This window comes from Rattus norvegicus, chromosome 4 (assembly GCF_036323735.1).
Source record: "Rattus norvegicus strain BN/NHsdMcwi chromosome 4, GRCr8, whole genome shotgun sequence".
NCBI lineage: Eukaryota > Metazoa > Chordata > Mammalia > Rodentia > Muridae > Rattus > Rattus norvegicus.
In genome coordinates, this window is record NC_086022.1 from 117,619,510 (window position 1) to 117,640,690 (window position 21,181).

The 21,181-nt window shown below is 47.9% G+C and overlaps 1 protein-coding gene across 6 annotated transcripts in view; it reads right to left on the reverse strand.

Annotated features, from left to right (window-relative positions):
* Positions 1-21,181, reverse strand: part of Stambp (Stam binding protein) — a 28,434-nt gene that overhangs the window by 5,780 nt on the left and 1,473 nt on the right. Inside the window, exons 2-11 of one of the 6 annotated variants that reach the window (XM_063285460.1) lie at positions 20,511-20,608; positions 19,830-19,947; positions 18,671-18,823; positions 17,273-17,443; positions 16,371-16,587; positions 10,234-10,309; positions 9,888-9,983; positions 7,918-8,284; positions 5,776-5,900; positions 4,329-4,466 (exon numbers count right to left, since the gene is read on the reverse strand). In XM_063285460.1, coding sequence (XP_063141530.1) covers positions 4,329-4,466; positions 5,776-5,900; positions 7,918-8,284; positions 9,888-9,983; positions 10,234-10,309; positions 16,371-16,573 — 1,005 coding nt within the window. In that variant the 5' untranslated portion in view covers positions 16,574-16,587; positions 17,273-17,443; positions 18,671-18,823; positions 19,830-19,947; positions 20,511-20,608. Of the gene's footprint in view, positions 1-4,328; positions 4,467-5,775; positions 5,901-7,917; positions 8,285-9,887; positions 9,984-10,233; positions 10,310-16,370; positions 16,588-17,272; positions 17,444-18,106; positions 18,824-19,829; positions 19,948-20,510; positions 20,609-21,181 lie in introns of those variants that run through there. The other 5 variants (XM_039106986.2, XM_006236727.5, XM_006236726.5 and 2 more) reach the window with 5 other exon arrangements.

A 21,181-nucleotide genomic window follows, 5' to 3' on the forward strand; every position in this document is an offset into this window, starting at 1 on the left:
CCACAGTCCAAGACTGTGTACCATAAACTGGAAAATGACTGTGGGGCAAGTGGAACTGTCTCACCAGACAAAAACTGGGCAGGTTGAATGGATTCAGAAACCCTAGTAATTCTCGTATCTGAGAATGGTAGGTGCTTCATCTACTCTGTACCCAGTTTCTGTCCTGGAGCACGTGACCATACACACCACATGAGGATGGTCACATGGCACAGAACACAGAGTTCTCTATGCCAATGAGGTGTCTAGATGAGCCCTAAGGGTTTATCCAATAAGCTTCCCTTCCCAGACATTCCTTCCTGCAAAAGGTATTAAACTCCAGGCCTGGGGCTGGGGATTTAGCTCAGTGGTAGAGCGCTTACCTAGGAAGCGCAAGGCCCTGGGTTCGGTCCCCAGCTCCGGGAAAAAAAAAAAAAAAAAAACTCCAGGCCTACCCTGAGTAAGTCTTATGCATCCATTTTCGCTAGCGATAAACAGGTTTGAAAAGTAAGGGCTGTTAATTATCAAGAATCACTGTGGGGTAAGCCTTCATCATACAGAGTTGAGCTGCCTACGTCTCCCACAGAAGGTCCCTCTGCGCTCCGGACACTCACCGCTGAGTTAAGCCAGATTCCCTCTCCCCCCAGCCCCAGGCTTATTGCTGGCTTTCAGGCCCCCTTTCCTGACTCCTCAGTTCCCAGCAGTGTCTGGGTATCCAGGAGTTTGGACACCCCACTTCGGCCCCAGCCTGTCTTGTCTTTCTTACCTGGGCTGGAGCTCATCTTAGACTACGTTTGTAGCCCAGTGCCTCTGTGTTTTGTCTGCCTGAGCCTTGTTCACACACCCCAGCAGCGAGGCAGAACACGGAGCCACAAATGACTGGGATGAATTGTATTTATTTGGAAACAGAATCTAACTCTGAAGCCCAGGCTGCCCTAGAACTCACTATGTAACCCTGGCTGGTCCCAAACTCACCTCCTGCCCCCGCCTCCCAAGTCCTGTGATAGAGCTGTGAGCTTCCAGGCCTAGAGTGGGCAGATGTTTGTATTTTCCTTTCATACAAAGAGCACGGTCAACTTAGCAGTCACAATGTCTGCGTGTCTCAAAACATGTTACACATCATAGGGGGTTTGTATGATTTTTGTCAACTTTATGCCTTGAAAACATGGCATAAAAATCAGCTTTTAAAAGCTCTGAGAAACAAGCAGCAAGGATCGAGATGTCTGAGGCTGAGGTCATGGCCTTCAGGTAGGAAATAAATGGTGAACTGAAGGAAAGAACTGACCTTTATATTTTCTCTTAAAATTTAAAGATCGGAGAAGAACCATAGCCTTTTTTTTTTCATTAAACGAATTACATTTATGTGTGTGTGAGTGTGCATATGTATGCATGCATGCGTGCGTGTTTGCCTGTCTGTGTCGTGGGTGCGTGTGCAGGTCAGAGAACAACTTGTGAGAGTCAGTTTTCTCCTGCCATCGGAGATGGGCCACCAGTGAGAGCTTGGCAGCAGATGCTTTACCTGCTGATCCAGCCAGCCAGTCCTGCTGTCTTAAACCCCTAATTATGAAGAAATGGTGCAAACACGTCAGAGAGAAAACCAAGCCAAACTTCTTTCCGTGTGTTCCTAGCTGGGCCCTCATGGAGAAATAGACCCCTCTAGTCATCCATGCTAAGTTCTTCCTCAAGTCTAAACTATAACTACATTTGGAGTCTAAATAGTAACCGTTGTGGAGCCAGCCGCTCTTTTAGTTTCTTTTAAAAAAAGATTTATTTAAACAAACCTGGTCTTACTTATGTTTCCATGTGTGCACGCCTGTGTGAATAGATACCACGTGTGTACAGGTGTCACGGGTGGGCCAGACACGGGTGTCGGATCGCTTGGTGAAGGAGTTATGGGAGGCTGTTTTAGAAACCAAACTCAGATCCTCTAGGAGAGCAACAAGAGCTCTTAACCACTGAGCCGTCCCTCCAGCCACTCCTCCTCCTAAGCCCCTCTGCCTCCCCATTGCCCAGCAACAGAGCCTCATCCAACCTCACTGAGGTTTAGGCTGCCTGAGAAGAGGCAGCCTTCCAACATCAGTTCAACAATCTCTCTGACTGAGGGCTGTGTGCTTCATCCTTATTCAAACGGGAGCCCCTTGTGCCCTTCTGAGGTGGTGCTGTCCTAAGCCACATTATCTTGCCCCACCTGCCTTTTCTCTCCTTCTGTACTGCTCACCAGGTATAAAAACACACTGGGCAGCTGCATGTAAAGAATTACATATCTTTTAACTGCATTTCAAGAAGGTGAGACCCAAGCAGAGCTGAAGCACGGAAAGTAGGGAGTCATACTTAGGAGGTAAACTCAAAAGGGAGGGAGGAAGGGGTAGTGGGGGCAAGAGGGTGTCATTCTAGGAGACAGAAAGTGGGAGGGCGGAGCATGCTCCTGGCAGGGTTCTGTTTCCTTTTTTGGGTAGTGGGTGCACCTAGATGTCGGCTTAATGATTCAGTGTACTGCACCCTTAGTCCATGTACACTCAGAGCTTTTGCATCATCAAAGCCAAGTCAAAACAAAACATAACCAAGCCATTCCACACTTAACAACAGGTGATCAGTCTGTCCACCCAGCTCTTCCAAGAGCACCTCATCTCTCCCCCTCTCCCTTAGAGCCAAGCTTCAAAACAGCAGCCTCTACCATCCCTTCATTCATGCTAGGACTTCCTCTGTTTTGTTTTTCTTGTTTCGTTTTGTTTTGTCTGGCTATGAAGCCCAGGTTGGCCACAACTCATAATCCTATCTCACCCTGCTGAATGCGAGGACTGCAGCTTCCCATGACTATAGAACCTTACAGTCTCTGCCCCACTATTGCCACAGTGGGTCTCACTGGATTAATACTGTCAGGGAGCTCCCAACTCTAGCAGGTACTCAATCCTTTCAGGCTAGAGCCCAGCGCAGGTGAGCGTCCTGAATTTCCTCCTTCAGTATCCTTGCTCTGTGGCTCTGGTATTCCTTAGTCCCCCACATCCTCGCTTCCTTCCACCACGCACTTGACTCTTTGGTCCCTTAGTAGCAGCTCCCCAGCTGCTGGTGAATAACTTCTTGCTGTCAACTCTCCCCACCTTCGAGGCTTCCAGGACCAGCTTGCAACAGAAGCCTCCCAGATAGCACTCTTTTTTTTTTTTTTTTTTAAAGATTTATTTATTTATTATATATAAGTACACTGTAGCTATCTTCAGATACACCAGAAGAGGGCATCAGATCTCTTTACAGATGGTTGTGAGCCACCATGTGGTTGCTGGGAATTGAACTCATGACCTCTGGAAGAGCGGTCGGGCGCTCTTAACCGCTGAGCCATCTCTCCAGCCCCCAGATAGCACTCTTGCTTTGACCCTGCATCTCTTTCTGATGAAAACCACAAATCCCAGCTAAGAGAACTGCTCACTGCTGTGGGAGCATGGTGTACCTGTCCAGTGTTGGCTCCTCGCCCACAAAGCTCTCCTTTGGTCCCTCATTACATGTCACCTTGGGTGTGAACCCTCTTCCTCTGAACCCTGTAGTGCCCTCTGTTCACCCTCTGAAGAACATAGCGCCCTCTGCCTCCGCATGTGAGCTCATTTTCTGTGCGGTCTTCTATGGGTCCTCAGGTACAACACGGCAAGTTTTCTATGTGCTGTTTCATATCGTGAATTAGACAAACCAGTGAGTACTTCTACAGGACGCAAGGGCAGAAGACTGCCCCGCACACCAGTACTCCTCTAGGTCTGACTACGAGTGTGTGACCTCCTGAATCTAGAAGTAAAACACCTGATTGTGACTTACACCTGTCACATGCCAAGAAAAACAGCTTGCTCTGTGAGCTCGAGGCCTTACAAATTCCAGAAACATTCACAAGTACTCTTTAGGGAGGGAGTTACATTGTGTTGCCTTGAAGATCAACCTCAGAAGCATACAGTGTATGAGCAATCACTGAACACTGTGTGTGCAAAGGGCAGTGCTTCTCCATAAAGACAAAGTGCAGCCATCAATTGGAACAGAGTCCCTTGGCTTATTTGAAATAGTTTCACGTATGCAGCTTTTTGGTACATAGTCTCTATAGCATGTCCACAGACATTCTAGGCCAGTTCCCACCCCACTCCACGCCCCACCCCGCAACCAGCCAGAGACACCAAAACATCGAAGAGCTCTTTTTAGTAAAAGATTAAGTTTAGAGAAAAGCTAAAAGCTCTTGGTGGTACTTTGAGTTGCTACGAGAGCACTAGTCATGTGTGCAGAGACAAATGCTTTGGAGAGGTTTTCCCTGCTCAGACAAGGGTGTGGGCCGTGTGCTCTAACAGAGAAGAGGAGCCCAAGCCCAGGTTGTCACATTTGCTTACGTGGATCCAGCCAAGAGTGAGGAGTCCAAGATCATCCTGCATAAAGAAAATTTCTTCTTCATTCTCTGTGTGGCAATAATCAGGCCCACCATTTTGTCTGGGGATGAGAACATGTGTGATTGTGAATTCATTTCTCATCTGCAAAGGAGAAGACAACAGGTAAGAATTCCCTGGGGCTTCTCAGCCCCACTCACTCATACTCTGCACCCTGGGCATGGCTCTCATTCTCCTCCAAGTCCCTTACTCCACAAGGCCGAGAGTTCATGTACTTTACCTGTGTAGTCCATAAAGTCGCAGACGGAGATAAGCCCCAGATCTCCCTCTTAGCACAGGCTGGCCCCAGATCTCCCTCTTAGCACAGGCTGGCCCCAGATCTCCCTCTTAGCACAGGCTGGCCCCAGATCTCCCTCTTAGCACAGGCTGGCCCCAGATCTCCCTCTTAGCACAGGCTGGCCCCAGATCTCCCTCTTAGCACAGGCTGGCCCCAGATCTCCCTCTTAGCACAGGCTGGCCCCAGATCTCCCTCTTAGCACAGGCTGGCCCCAGATCTCCCTCTTAGCACAGGCTGGCCCCAGATCACCCTCTTAGCACAGGCTGGCCCCAGATCTCCCTCTTATCACAGGCGAGGCCAACGGCATAGCCCTAGGGTCTTTCCTGTAACAGCTAAACGGGTCTGCTCAGGGATCTTGGGACACTCTCCAGAGTGTCTTCTGCACATGTCTAGAGTTCCCTAGGCCTTGTCACCTAGGGTCCAAGTGTGATTTGTTCTAAGTCACTATTTTCTGGAGCATCAAGGAATGGGTTTAAGCTTTTCCTTTAGCGGGCTTGTTTTCCTCTGGGTCCTACATCTCCTAGTAGACTCACTGCTTAGCACTCTGTATCCCAGGGTTTCCTTCTCTGCAGAGGACTGCACACTTTGTGGACACAAACAAAAGCCAGCCTTAGATAATTTATATTCACAGGCTACAAAGGGAACTGAGTCCTTCTCCATTTAGAATCAAGCCTCCTTCCCACCCTCCCTTCCTTTCTTTCTTAAGACAAAGTTATATTATATAGCCAATACTGGCCAGAATTCACTATGCAGCTGACCTCAAACTTGTGGAAAGTCTTCTGTCTCAGATTCCCAAGGGGTAGGATTACAGGCATGGGTATCATTCCTGACTAGTAAGTGTTACAGTGTATGTGTACGCGCAGGCATGTGTAGGTCAGAGAAAAACTTTGTGTGTTTCTTCACATTTAATTAATTTGTTTTTGTGATGAGGTCTCTTATTGGTCTAAGACTTATCAGGTAGGCTGCCTGTCTGGCCCTGTAAACTTCTGCCTCCCCTGCTCCTGGGACCATGCCGTGCACTCTCTGTGGAGGGCTTGGTACAGAGTCAGACTTCAGACACCCAGTCACAGGAGAGGCCTCAGAGGAAGCAGCCCCGTACAGGGAAGCCATCCTTACCAGTTTTCCACAGAGGACTCCACAGGTCTCGATGCCTTTGGCAGTGTTGGCGCTGGCAAGCTGGAGAAATTCTGAGCACAGATTGCGGGGCACCACAATGTGGCGCAGGCCTTCAATGGTGGGAACTGAAATGGACAAGAGGGAAAAGTCTGGGGCCACAGGGTCAGAGATCCCTGGGCAGCCATCAGAGCTGACAGCTGAGACTCCAGCAATGGCTGCAGCTGGAGGACTGAGCTCGGTGAGGCTGGGTCACAGGATTCTGGGCTTGGTTGGGAGCAGTCATCGCTCTCCTGACTATTTCTCCCTGTGGAGTAGTGTTATCTTCCTCCTGCCTCTCTGCTGTGTTTTGGAGGTGTGGATTACTGACTGTACACACTTGCAGCTGGAGAAGGCGGGCTGCCTCATCTGGATCAGATGGATCTCTGCATTGGTGTTTTAAGATCCTGATCCTTCAAAAAGAGAAGGTTTTAACCATTCCAGGCGAGACGAGGCTCACCTACAATCTTTTAAAAGTGTTTTTGAAGAATGAAGTATGCTGGCAGACGGTTGTTATCTTGGCTCTCAGAATCGTGTGCCAGGGGAATCTCAAGCTCGGGCTATAATGTGAGACTCAGGAAAAAACAAACCCAAAACCCAGGGACTGAGAAGACGATGGCTACAGAGACTGCTGCACAAGTGTGAGGCTCTGAGCTCAAATCCCCAGAAGCCTCATAAAATGCAGGTAGAGCAGGGTGTAGCTACAAGCCTACGGGAAGATGAGAGGTGGGAACAGAAGGATCGTCAGAAGCTCACGGTGAACAACAAAGAGACCCTGTTTCAAACGAGGTAGAAGCTGAGGACTGACACTCAGGGTTGTTAACTGACCTCCTAGTGCCGAGGAACACTGCTAGAAGAAAACCAAATTGGCCCACAAGAAGATAGTTTGTCCCCTAAGTAGGCATTACCAAAGCAGCTTATAACACCTATCCAAGACATCAAGAACCATTCATGAATTCCACAGAGAGGCTGTGTGAGACCCAGAAAGCCAGAGACAGGGTCAACACAAACCTGCAGACTGAGCAACAACACTGTGACGATTGCATCTCTGGATAACGGACTAGGGCCTGGTACACACAACCAACCCAGTGACCACTCAGCCCACAGGAAACACAGAATGAGCAAGACTTAAGGCCGGGCGTGCAGAAGTTACAATCTAGTTACCGGCAGATGATGGCGCTATTAGGGAAATAATTTAAAAAATACCGAGGCTAAGAAGAGCTCTGGGAGTCCTGCAGGGTGGATCAATCTGACTGAACAGAGAGGAGCTGCAGCAGCCTCAAGCAAACAGGGAAGTCAGAAGCCAAGTCGAGAGAGAAGCTAACAGACCGGTGGGCAAGACATTAGAAAGTATTCCCCAGAGTGGACGGTGTGCACTTCAGAGGAAACAAGGGAGGGGTCTGAAAGGTCAGCCTTCAGGGCCAGCTGCCCTTCCTCCTCACACGCATTTGAAGATGGGACACTAGTTTTTGTGAATGAACCACACGACCGTCTGCCAAGCACAATACTCACACTGACCAAGCTCTTGACAGAGTAGGAACAGTCCAGGCTGGGGTGAGTGGCCTTTTAAAGAAGTCAGCCATTGCTTTGCATGTGGCACTAAACATTTTAAAACTGCTTCTAGGAAGGGCTACCTGTGATCTCTAATTCACTGAACACTTCACATTTTTACAGAATCTTTAAAAGCTGAGATTCAGGCTGGAGAGATGGCTCAGTGGTTAAGAGCACTGGCTGCTCTTCCAGAGGTCCTGAGTTCAATTCCCAGCAACCACATGGTGGCTCACAACCATCTGTAATGAGATCTGGTGCCCTCTTCTGGTGTGTCTGAAGACAGCTGCAATATATATATATATATATATATATATATATATATATATATATATATATATATATATATATATATATATATATTAAAGCTGAGGGTCTGACTTCAGGAATTTTTAGAATAACTGAGTAAGATTAACTTAGGTTCAAGGTCTTTTTAAAAAAAAGACAAGTCAGGTGGTAGGTCAGAAAAAGACAGTACTCATCACACAGTGTTCTGTTGACAGACTCAGGTGAGTGGGACCATGGAGGTGGAAAGAAGGCATCAGCAAGGGGACTCACCATTTTCTATGACGCTTAATGCTCCAGGTTTGAGGGACCTGTCCACCACAGGTGGCTTAGCTGGCCTCAGGGTTGTGTTACAGTCTGAAGTCTGCGTGGGCGAGAAAGGTGAACTGGGGGCCACATCTACACAGGGCTTTTCCAGATCAGGGAGCAGAGGCCCGCACGGGCCAGGGTCTACCTTCCCGAACTCTTGAACAATTTTTAGCCGCTCTTTCTCTAGCTCCTGCTTCTGGATCATCTTCTCAAAGGCATGGAACTGCTCCTGCTCGAGCTGCTTCTGCTTCTGCTGTGCAACTCTCTGCTTTTCTTTTTCCAGTTCTTGCTGGATGGCGATATTTCGGGCAAGTTCCTCTTCTTCCTTCTTCTGCAGAGAAAGTAAGGATTCTGGACTAACACTTTGTCCCTCACAAGAAAGGCATCGCTACAGAGATGTCCAAAGGACAGTTTTGCTCCCGTCTCACTTCCCAATCCAGAATTCATGTTCCATTCCATAACCTCTTAAAGCCATGGGATACAGTCACATTCTACTAAGCCACCATAAGCCTATTTTCAAGGACCGCAAAAGTTCCTATCTTCAAGGTTCATGGAAGACCTATCCCAGTTACGAGTCGGACCACTCTCCATGCAGGGGATCCCAGCAGGCACGAAATGGCAAGAGGGAGCGGGACACCAGAGTGCAAACAATTCATGTCGCTCCCTTGTTTTCTAATCTCAAAAGTTACATTTACTTATGTTAGTGGGTTGGGGACACAGGCCAAGGCTCATATGTGAAGTCCAGAGGACAACTTATGGGACTCAGCTCTCTTCTTCTACTGTGTAGGTCAAGGGATTGAACTCAGGTCGTCAGACTTGGAGGCAAGCATCTTTTACCCTGTGAGCCTCTCTGTTTCTTGTCTATGGAAGAAATGTGGCCAACTACTTTAAGGTCTTGTTGTAGGCTGTGCCTGGAGCTGTGAGTTAAAATGCATGCTTTCTCCCTGAGGGTGCTTTGTCGGGTGCTTTAGCACGGTAATGTGGAAGCAGCGAGGGCACGTGGCACTCTACTGCCCTTTATTCTTTACCTTATTATTTTTTTTTTTTCTGGAGCTGAGGACCGAACCCAGGGCCTTGCGCTTGCTAGGCAAGCGCTCTACCGCTGAGCTAAATCCCCAACCCCTATTCTTTACTTTAAATCATGATGCACCTTCGCTGTCCGTGCCACATAACCTCTACCTGTATCTGATATACTTGGGTCTCAGATACCTGAGTCTCAGATATGTCTATATAAAACGCCTGCTATCCCAAACAAGGCTATAAAATAAAATCCAAGCTTAGGCCTTCTAACTTGGTGCCTCCAAAACTTTTCTGGTGGTTATTTAAACACAGTAATATTTAAACTAAAAAATACCAATTTACAGAGCCCTTCCACTCAATGACTTAGGAATGTATGGCTCAGAGCTATTAATCCCTCTGCTGATTGCCAGCACCAGTGTGCAGGACAGCAGAGCAGACAGCTAGACATTAGCATGTAGGTATCCCTCCAGTGTGTATCTCTGCCCTACGAGCAAACACTGTAGGGCCCCAAGCGTTTCTTTGCAAGCTGAAACTAACTGTTCTAAACAAGACCTACTGCATACCATTGGGAAAGTCAAGGACTGTAAAAAAAACTTCTGGGGATAAGCACATGACCTAAACCTCCCCCTCCTGAGGTCTGAAATGCCTTATGCTCTGAGAAGAATCTTCCCGGTGGGCAGGTTTCTTGCTGTAGATATGGCAGAAAGGTCACAGGTGTCTGTCCTCAAGTCGCCCTCTTGGACACGTAGGCCAAATCTGTTAGAAACCTTCACATCCCTACTGGTCGGTGGCTCTTGTGAGTCACTGGCCTTTGTGTCCCCTCACAACGAAGTAGCCCGTTGAAATCACAGGCTCCATTTGCTTTGGCACAGCTGACCCAGGCTGGCTAAGCAGCCCGCGTGCTTGGCGCTCACCTTTCGCTCCTTATACTGCTCATACTCTTTGGTGTATCTCTTCAAGAGTTCTGTCTTCAGCTCTTCCGCTTTAGGGAAAGCGACATTCTTTAATTTCTGAAATACAAAACCGAACCTGAGAACCAGAGCACTCCAACGTCAGCTGAGGGAGAGAGAAAGAAGGTAAGTCGTCTCACACGGGACTCGAACCCCTCCATCCTGCTATCCCACCACTCTGCCCCCACACTGCGGAGGCAGCCCAGCTCTTTCCAGCTCTGATGGGCAGAGGAGTGCTCCACAGCTGCGTGTCCGTTGCTCCATGCTGCGCGGAGCTCAGAGACAGACACCAGTGAAAATGAGGACCAACCTTGACCGCGTCTTTCTTCTCGGGAATGATGGCCGATTTGTAGTCTCGGTGTTTTGGAAGTTTTTCAATAAACAGCCTAAGGAAACACAACAGAATGGTTAGGGGACACGGAAAATGCCACATGTCCCTGAGGTAATGCAGCCACTGAAAGAAGAGTTTCTAGGGGTGCTGGGGAGTTAGACCAGGCACAGCATACACGACTCGTCTCCCACCAGCTTCATTCCTACATAGAAGTCCTCCTGCTCTTTTCTCCCAAAACAGCGAGTAACACTAAACACCAGATTCCTACATCAAAAAGGAGAGCTGACGGGTGACTGTGACGGGTGACTGAGACGGTTGACTGAGACGGCTCAGTAGGTAAAGGGTCCTTGCAACCAAGGCTGGGTACCAGAGTTTAACCCTCAGCACTCATGTGGTGGAAGAAGAGAATCCCTCACCAAGTACATTACCATCCTCCATGAACGCCACATTGGAAGGTGCCCCCACCCCAATAAAAAATACTGACCAAGAAGGACATAGCTTCCATTGATGCTTAGAATTCCAATCCCAAGGAGGCATTGCGGGTTTTAAACTAGGCTAAACTACATAGTGAGAATGTCTAAAATAGAAGAAAAGATCCCCCCACCTCATTTAAATAAAAGCCCATCCTATGCCCAAATTGTAACTCTGAAGAGAAAGGTGGTTTTTTTTTTTCTTGTGATATGACATAAAGGGCCTCTGTCATAAAGCACCCTTCATTCTGTGATGGCTAATCTAAGTTGTCTATTTGACATATGTGGGAAGAGGAAACCTTGATTGAGGAATTGCTTTCATCAGACTGGCCGGCAGGCCTGTCTATGAGACAAGTGTGCTGACTGGTAATGGATGAAGGAGGGCAAGTCCACTGTGAGTGGTGCAATCCCTAGGCAGGTGAGCCTGGGCCGCATCAGAAAGGTAGATAAGCATGAGCCAGGGAGCAGGCCAGTAAGCAGCATTCCTGTTGGTTTTCTCTTCAAATTCCTCCCTTGGCTTCCTATAAGCTAAATAAATCCTTTTCTCTCAAGCTGCTTTTGGTCAGTGGCTTATCACAGTAACAGAAATGCTAATCAGAATCTAAGACTTCCGCAGCCAGGGATAAAATAAAGAGAAAACCACGACCGCTGTTGCTCTCGTGACCTTGACCTCTAGAAGTTTCTCCTGGGACTCATAATCCTTCAGAGAAGAATGCTGTGCACCACCTCCAGGCAAATGCAGCCTGTGCCTCGGTCACTATGAAGGAAGCTCAACGCAAATCATTAACTTATTTAATAGAGGCTGACAAACAACACAGAGCTCTGTGGGTAAAATTCCTGAGCCTAGCCTGATCATCAGAAGCAGAAAGTGACACTTGAAAGTTGTCCTTTCACCTCTGAACATACATACAACAAGCTACTATCTGCATACCTCCCTATGCTACAATGACAATGATGATGACTACTAACTAATGACAGTGATGATAATAAGTAAATAAAGGATGGTGTACACAGCCAGCGCCTGCCATGTGTGCATATGACTATCATCAGTAGCAGACACGGGAACAAAGATGAGCATGAGAATCACCTCGGAGATTTAGCACCAGGGCTGGAGACTTCCTGGATGCACCAGGACACAGCAGTGGTACAGACGGATGCTTTTGTCTGGGGTTATATGGGCTGCAGACTAGAGAAAGCGAATACATCAAAGCGAAGACACGAAAACCACCTGGCAGAGCACCGAGAAGGCCAGGAAACAAATGCGAAAGGACACACAGTGAATCTATGGCACTCAGCTCGATCCCTGATGAAAGAAGTTCTAAGTGAATGCGAGGTAGCGGTTTTACCATCAGATTGGCAAAGGCCTTGAGGCAGGCTGGTGCCTGGCACAAGCTCGGGTGTAGGGAAATGTGTGTTCTCACTGCTATCAAGATTATACATAGGTCCAACTTTTTCCTTATTGGAAGGAAAAGATGAAAGACAATTACTCAACACGTACAACGTACATGTGCACAAAACCTACAGCTTGGCCTCAAGGAACTCAAGACCAACATAACTACATATGCACATGCCGAAATACACATACAAGAAGATTCAATATGAAATTACAAAAGCAGGGAAGCATCAATGTCCACCAAGACAGGCTAATTCAACAAACCACTACATGTCTAAATGTGAAACAATGTAACAACTCATTCATTCAAAAACACTGTACTGAGCATGTTCATAAGGTGCCAAGCTGGGCTCCAAGGGCTGGGGATACATTGTAAATGGTCCGTTCAAGCTTTCTCCTCATGACAGAGCACCCATTACAATGGAGAACAGACATTTTAAAAAAGTATGTTAAAAAAAACATTGGGGATGGAGAGATGGCTCAAAGGTTAAGAGTACTGGCGTATCTTCCAGAGGACCTGGGTGGGATGGATTCCCAACACTTATATGGAGGTTCACAGCACTCTCTAACTCTAGTCCCATGGGATATGACACCTTCTTCTGGCTTCCTCTTGCACCAGGCATATATGTGGTTCGGACATATATGCAGATAAAACATCCCCCGCATATAACAAAAATACATACAATTTTTAAAAAAGGAATCAGTGCAAGGAAAGTTATTAGTAACAGGAAAGGGGACAGGTGGAGACTGGAGATGGGGTAGCTAAGGGAAGCATAAGAGATGACATCTGAGTAGGGACTGGAAGACAGTTGGCTATGAAGAGATCCAGGAGGCTGTTGGGGGTTGAGAAGGCTCCATGTGTCCCCATGTGGAAATACAGTATCACTAAGAGAACAAGCTTAGAACAGAATACACACACACACACACACACACACACACACACACACACACACACACACACACGGCCTTTCATGTGCCACAGTACACGTGAGGAAGTCAGAGGACAACTTGTGGAGTCAGATCTGTCCTTCTTCCTTCACATAGGTTTCAGGGATTAAAGACCACACTTGCATGGCAAGTGCTTTACCCACAAGACATCTCACCAGCCTGACATTAAATTTTTTTTTTAAACTTGAGTTCCTCCCTTCTAATGTTTGAGGGAAAATGATCATGAACAAGTATATTCATTCAGAAAGTCACGTGGACGGCCAATAAAAGGATTCGCTAAGGACACTTATCTCCTGTTTTCTGGTTTCTGAAGTTACTTATTGAAGTAAGTCTGAGCATGGACCAGCCTTCTTTGGTCTATAAACCCCAATCCCAGTAAATGCCTTCAACACTGGTGGCGGTTCCCTTTCGGAAGGAGGATTTTACACGGTGTGGAAGAGGCTCACACGGTGCAGCAGACCAGGGCTGCTTCAATATTCTGAGTCTCCTCTGTGCAGCCGTCCGATGCCCATAAAAAGCTGTGGAAGAATCCACGGCCTGCCGTGTTGTCTGTGCTCACCATGAAACTATGTACTGATCCCACACGCTGGAGATCTTTCTTCTATACTGGGGTCTGCAAAAGGCAACGCATTCCTTCAGCAGGAAAACTACTACCACACGGGGGAGGGGGGATTTGCCTGACATCATTAAGATGCCTGAACTGCTCCTGGAGGAAGGACAGGCATGCCCTTTAAATCCTGAACTAAAGTATCCATGAAAGGTCCAGAACAAGAGTCTTAAGAGTGGGGGAGGCGGGAGGGCAGCGATGTAGATGTCTACCTCCATGCCCCTCCCCCCACGCCCCAGCTGTAGTAACCGGTAAACTGGCAGGAACACAGTAAGTGAAGACCGGTCTGAGCCTCGCCAGGCTAGCACTTCTCAGCTGCCACCCGCTTGTCATTTCGCAGGCTCAGAATCAGGGTGTGGAATGCAGGTGCCAGACCAACGAAGGTAGCTGCATCTGTGGCTTCAGGCTTAGTCAACACAACACAGTCCCAAATCAAATCCTAAAGCCAACGAATCCAGCAAATGAAACGCATGCCCCCATCCATAACTCTGCCCCAGGCCTAGCTCACCATGGACACGGACAGATACCCCGCCCCATGTTAGCCTCACCACTAACACTGACATTTGTCATTCAGGGTAACACCAGGTCATGAATAAAAAGATAAGAACCAATTTCTTAAGCATCCGTTAGTCTTATTATTGTGGCTGTTACTGTTGGTGGTGGTGTTGGGGACCAGACCCAGGGTGAGCCACATGGGACAGATTCTGTATCGCTGAGCTGCATCTGCAGCCCTCCACGGACCTTAACAGCATTGATACATCTGGTTCTGTTTCTTAGGAGCTTGTCACAGTTGACACTCTCTTTCGGACCATTAGCCTCCACTTTTTCACAGGATCTTTTCTTTATGGGAAAACATGCTCTAGAATTTGCCGCCCTAAAAATACAGCGCTTTTGGGGCTGGGGATTTAGCTCAGTGGTAGAGCGCTTACCTAGGAAGCGCAAGGCCCTGGGTTCGGTCCCCAGCTCCGAAAAAAAAGAACCAAAAAAAAAAAAAAAAAAAAAAATACAGCGCTTTCATGATTCTTATCTCCATTCAGTGACTTCCTCATTATTTTACTTTGTATCTTACCTGAGTTTCTACAAAGAGCTGTCTAAGCTGGGTGTGGTGGCGAACATCTTTAATCCTAGTAGTAAGGGGAAGGAGCATCTGTGTGTCAAGCTTGATTTATATAGTGAGTTCTAGAACAGCCATAGCTATGTAGAGAGATCCTGTCTTTAAAAAAAAAAAAAAAAAAAAAACCCTAAAAACCAAAAATCCCCACCCCTCCCAAAACCTAAAAAAATCTGAAAAACAAAACCAAAAAACACTCAAAACACCAAAATCCCCATACGAGCAAACAAACACCAACCTGCCTACAACAGGGTTTGGCAAAGTAAAACTAGTGATCCAAACCTAGCTAGCCATCTTTTCTTGTACACAAAGAAACAAACAAAAATAACTGGAAAAAATCTAGACGCTGAAGTTTGCCAAAGCTAGAGGAGGGGTGCTACTGGCACCTAGTGGGCACAAACCAGGGGTGCTGCTAACCTCCTTCAACACTCAGATCAAGGACAGGACCAAGCAGTCCCTGCAGTGTCAGAGCCGTGCTTGAAGGGACTGACGAGAAGCTCAGCGAGAGTCGTGTACTGACTGATAAACTCGGTGTGAGATGACTGCTGTGCCTGTGTCTGGGAGGACACACGTGGGGCTGGTAAGAGTGTCTCTTGTAGGGAGAAGAAAGTGGAGGGAGGTTTATTATGGTCTCTAGAGACTGCCTTTTCTAAGACTAAATGGAAAAAAAACAAAAAACAAAAAACAAAAAACATGCTCTGGACAGAAACCTGAAACAGGAGCTGCAAAACCGTGGAGGTGTCACTGCAAACTGAAACCCAGGCTCCTCCTTAAGTCCCAGTTTGTTCCTCTGTAGGACAGAGCCGGAGGGTGAAGCACCTACTTAGCACCCAGCGCCAGTGAAGATCAATGAAAAGATCCCAGGGAGACCTCTCCTGAGCCCCCAAGCTCCTCTGCGTTACCAGCAACTTTTCAGGTCCCGTCGTACTAAACTTATGACTAGAATCGACAAGCAAGACCTCTGCCACATCATCCCCTCCCTCGACCACACACCGCTCCTGTCGCTGGAGCTTAGGGAATCGTTCCCCTGGTGATGGCCTCGAAATCATGTATTTATGCTGCCCACCCAAGTATGGTGAATGGACAGCTCAGGAAAGGTCTCACTGTGCTTGAGTCACACGGACAGCAAATGGTCCATCGTCTCCTGTAGGCTGTGACTACGGTGGTGGCTAAGAAGGAAACCTCTATCTCATGCCACTCCAAAGGCACATGATGAGTACAGGAATCTGGGCTCTGTTACACACCAGCAGTGATCCTGTAACTGCCTGCCCGAGCAGAGAAAGGGCAGTCGGGACACTCAACAGTGCGGACACATCCTGCTTAATGGCCAGCTCCTTTGTCTAACAGCTGGGACTTGTGGTCACAGACTGAGAACCAACAAGTCTTCTACTCATGAAACTCAAATAACACCACCTTCTGTCCCTGTGCCTTTCAATGGCAAGGACAACTCACATGTGGAAGGTCTCTGGAACCGATCAGTGGTTGACATTGTCACGCACCCTAGTGTCAGCAACTCTGAGAACCACAGGGGCAGAATACAAGAGATCTCAGTCGCAGGACCCAAAAAGAGAACTGCAGGTGTCTTACGTGATGTACTTGTTGTAGAGGATAAAGGCATGTTCAATGTTGCCTTCTTCAGAGTAAATGGATGCCATGCGGATGATCTCAACACCGGAACGAAAGTAGCGACGGGGCGGAATGTCTTCATTTAACTCAACTGCACTACCGAGTTGCGACAGAATCCTCACCCGGTCTTGGGGTGGGAGGCTCACATCTGCATGGTCAGACATTGGACCGATGAGTTCTGAGACAGAAGAGAGAAAACAGGTAACATCAACGTCAAGGTCACAGCTTCCCAGTGGTCTAGCACAGGATGAGCGTATCACAAACTTCCCAAGAAGTTAGAAAGAGGCAGGCATGGTGTAGCACACCTTTAATCCTATTACTTGAGGATCACAGAGACAGGTTAGATCTCCGAGTTCCAGACCAGTCTAGATTACATAGCAAGTTTCAGGACAGCCAAGGCTACTTAGAAAGGCCCCGTCTCAAAACAAAAACAAAACGGACAAACAAAACATTAGTGAAAATAAAACACTACATACAATGGCTCTTATCAACAAATTATCCTTCCTGGCTTCAAGAACAACCAGATCTTGATTTGAGGACTGACAGGTTAAAAAAAACAAAAACAGGGACTGGGGATTTAGCTCAGTGGTAGAGCGCTTACCTAGGAAGCGCAAGGCCCTGGGTTCAGTCCCCAGCTCCGAAAAAAAGAACCAAAAAAAAAAAAAACCAAAAAACAACAAAAAAAAAAAAAAATCAAAAACAAACCCTCGTCCTGCAATTCGACCCTGCAAGGAATGCAGCTGTTAACAGCACTGTGGATGGCCCTGTGGCTCCCTCAGTTTCAGTAGGAAGCCCACCGTAGGGCTAAGAAATATCTTCTACTCATTTCTCTGTGCAGATACCCACTTCCATTTACCCAGTACCTGGCAGAGTGTGTTCACTGCACCCTCATGAAGACTGCCTGGTGAGGGGCTGGAGAGATGGCTCAGAGGTTAAGAGCACAGTCTGCTCTTCCAGAGGTCCTGAGTTCAATTCCCAGCAACCACATGGTGGCTCACAACCATCTATAATCAGGTCTGGTGCCCTCTTCTGACCTGCCAGGCAGAAAGCTGTATGATGTATACATAATAAATAAATAAATAAATGTTAAAAAAAAAAAGACTGCCTGGTGAATTCACACTGACCATTTCATCTCATAGAGAATAAATGGTGGTATTTACCAGGATATACTTCCTCAGATTTGAACATGAGGTTAATGGGAGGGGGTCCTTTCTAGGGCGAATATTACCAACTCTGCTCACTAAACCACCCTTCACTTCAGTCCATCACAGTCACCGTTTTCGGGGCTAGGTAGTTAGTACCTGGAAGCATCAAAGTATACTTGTCTCCACAAGCCAAGCAGGGCTTGCACGGCTGAGTGACAGTACCTCAGTTGGGGTGGGACTCTCTAGGAGTTCCTACTCATTGATGCCCAAACTCCAGGAATTTACAGTCTTCCTAGATGTTGCTTCTGGGCTCTGTGACACCATCATTGCACATAATCCGGGGTGAAATGGGGTTGTCCATGTGCACTGGATAACGGCACACCCTAGCCAGCCTGTTCTAGAATACACTCGTCTTAGGTTTCAGAGGTCTTGTTTTTTCCATCTTATTCCTTATTCCTCAGTCAGGATTCCCATCTGTCCCCCACCCCCTAACCCCCGGAACCGCAGATTACAGTGGTTCGTTTAGCTGTTGTTTTTCTGAGTTCTACTCACCTGTCCTCAGAGATTTTTTTCTCTAGGCCAATTCTGCTTAGCTTGCTTTAACTTTGGGGTGGCATTTTGTCCATGAAGTTTCCCCACTAAACTCCCTTTTCTAGTAAAAGTTGGGGGCTGCTAGGGGTGTGGGAGCATTGTGAGTATAAACCTGCCCGTGTCCCTAACCGCCGAACTGGGCACAGCCCAGAGTAGCTCATTGGAATGGGATGCCAGGCACCTCGAGAGAGAGGCACTTGTGGGTAAAGAAGGGACTATCCCCCAGAAGCCATCGAGTGGTTCGGGACAACATAGGGTTCAGCAACCCTGCCGAGCTTGTGCATCGGATCCAGCAGTAACTGCTGGCAGCGCCCATCTAGAAGGCACTCAGTTTTCTCGAAAATGCAAGGAGTGTTGAGAACAGGCCTGGCTGGTCAGGAGCCAGCCCTGAAGACAGGGCCATCCCGGAGCTCGCGCGCGGCCGGCCGGGGCCAGGGACATGGACCCCACACACACGGCCTCTCCCCGCGGGGTCCCACCGCGCCAGGATCCCCAGTCCCGCAGCATTCCCGGGACCCTTCCCACCTTTCCTGAAGGATGACAGTCGGAGCTTCCGGAAACGTCACCTCCGATGACACGCCCACTCTCGCCACTCCTTCAATTACGCTCCAAGGATTTAGGACTTGGTGTGGAGAAACGGTGGGTGGGGCTGGAATCTTCCACCAATGAGAGCGAGCGCTGCAGCAGTCGTTTAGGTAAAGAAAAACGAACCAGGAAGAAAAGGAAACCAAGTGAAAGAGGGAACTGCAGCACAAGCAGCACAAACCAGTATGTTTTTCCCCCCATTTATTTTTTTATTCACTTTACATCCTTATCGTTGAACTCCCCCACTCTTGCCAGTCCTCCCCCTCACCCGCATAATCCCTCCCACCCCTGGCTATACCGCCCTCCCTCCGTCCCCCGTGGCACGTCCAGTCTCTGCAGGGCTAGGCTCATCCTCTCCCACTGAGGCCAGAGAAGGCAGCCCAGTTGTGGGAACGGAATCCACAGACAGAGAACAGCTTTAGGGACAGCCCCCACTCCAGTCGTTGGGGGACCCACATGAAGAACGAGCTGCACATCTGCTACGTATGTGCGGCGGCCTAAGTCCAGCCCACTTATGCATTTTGGCTCTCAGAGAGCCTCCAAGGGTCGGGTTCCGAAGCTTGAGTTTTCTGTCAATGGCTCTGCCATCAGAATAATAGCAATTTAATATTTCAAGGGGGATAGCTATCTGTCTTGTCATTCACAGCCGAGCTGACATCACTGTTTCAAACAAAACATCACTGACTACCTAACTAAGCAGACACCCTCTGCCAGTCAGTCTTGTTTTTGCTTTTTAATCATACATTTTTTTCGTGTGTGTGTGTGTGTGTGTGTGTGTGCGTGCGCGCGCGCTCGCGTGCGTATGCGTGTGTGTGTGTGTGTGTGTGTGTGTGTGTGTGTGTGTGTTGATGCGGTCGGTGAGGCTGTGTGGAAGTGGGAGTGGGGAGCATGCCACAGAATGGTGATTGTCAGAGGACAACTTGTGGGACGGCTTCTGGGGACAGAACTCAGGTTATCAGCCCTGACAGTAAGTGCCTCTACCCTCTGACCCTTCTCACTAGCCCATGTTGGCTCTGCTTTAGCTCTCTTCATAGTCCTCAGTCCTGTAGGATTCTCCTAAAATACGGTTTCTCAGGAGAAGGGAGATTTTCTGACTTACTTAGCTCCGTCTCCATGACTTGTGGTCCCAAACTCAATACACATTCTTGGATGTGCACTGAGGGAAAGGTCGTCTGTCTCACTCACGGTCCCCAGGATGGCAGGGGTGGACTAATCAACTGTGAAAAGTGGAGATGACAGGCTGATCATTTTGTTCTTGGGGCCAGATCTTCTCTACGAGGCAATCAGAGCCAGGAGCAGAAGGCATTGAGATGGGGTGCACTCATGAAGATGGGGTGCACTCATGACTTTAGTAGGTGTCTATCATACTAAGTCTGCAGGAGTGCTTGAGGAACGTTGAGGAAGGAAACCTCAGTTCCTGCTCTGAAAGGCTACAGTTGTGAGATACAGAAGGAAACCCACCAGGCCGGGCTGTTCCCTGCACCACAGCACTGCACAAGCCTGTCTTAGACCCTGCTGAGGAGGTGAGCCAGTTTGAGGAGGAGCATGTTTGTGCAGTGCGTTCTAAAGAGAACTAGCTGGTCACAGCATTGACCTCTTTGCTGTGAGCTCACTGCGACTGAAAGAGACGAAAAGGTAGAAAGACAGCACCACTCGGGGGTGGGGGAGATGTCGAGTTTACTGGTTCAAACACAGGAAAAGCCACCAAGACTTAAAATTTGCCCCCAATTATTGCCTGTGCATTTTATACCCGATACTCATCTCCAGCTGTAGAACACACCTCAGTGAACTGGCTCCAATCTCCAAAGGCCAAACTTATTGCAACATCGGGACGGGCTTGTGGTTCTAAGTTCCATGTTGTCTGAAGACAGGCTTTTCCTATAACCAAGAACAAACTAGTTAGGGAAGTAAGTTCCTACACTCGTTGGAAAGATCTTCAGTGTGTTATTTGTCTTGTTAAAAAAATGCTTAAGCCAGACATGATGGGAGAGCTTTGCAATGTTTCTTTTAATTGTTCGTTAATAAAGGTATTAGTCAGTTGCATCAGTTCTCCGCCCTTCTAACAGGTGACATTAGTATATATCAAGGAAGACCACTAGAGTGAATTAGCAGATCAATGAACTGCTGGCATTTTTCAGGGACCAAACAATGAGATGAAAGAGATATTTTTATATCTTTAAAGTGGGTCAGGAGTGGGGGGAAGGTGGTCTGGTGCACCTCTCACACCTCTCGGAACAATGTGGTCCAACATTCTTATCTTCTGTTTTCTTCATAATAACTACCTTCCTTACACTGGGCTAGAAAGGTTGGGCATGCATTTATTTCTCTTCCACTCTTTCTATTATTGTGGGAAATGTTTGTTGGAAAAGCCTTTGTTTTGCATGTTTAAAAAAAAGTATGAGGGTTCTATCTGCATATCCACCTGCAGAAGAGAACCTCAGGTCCTATTAT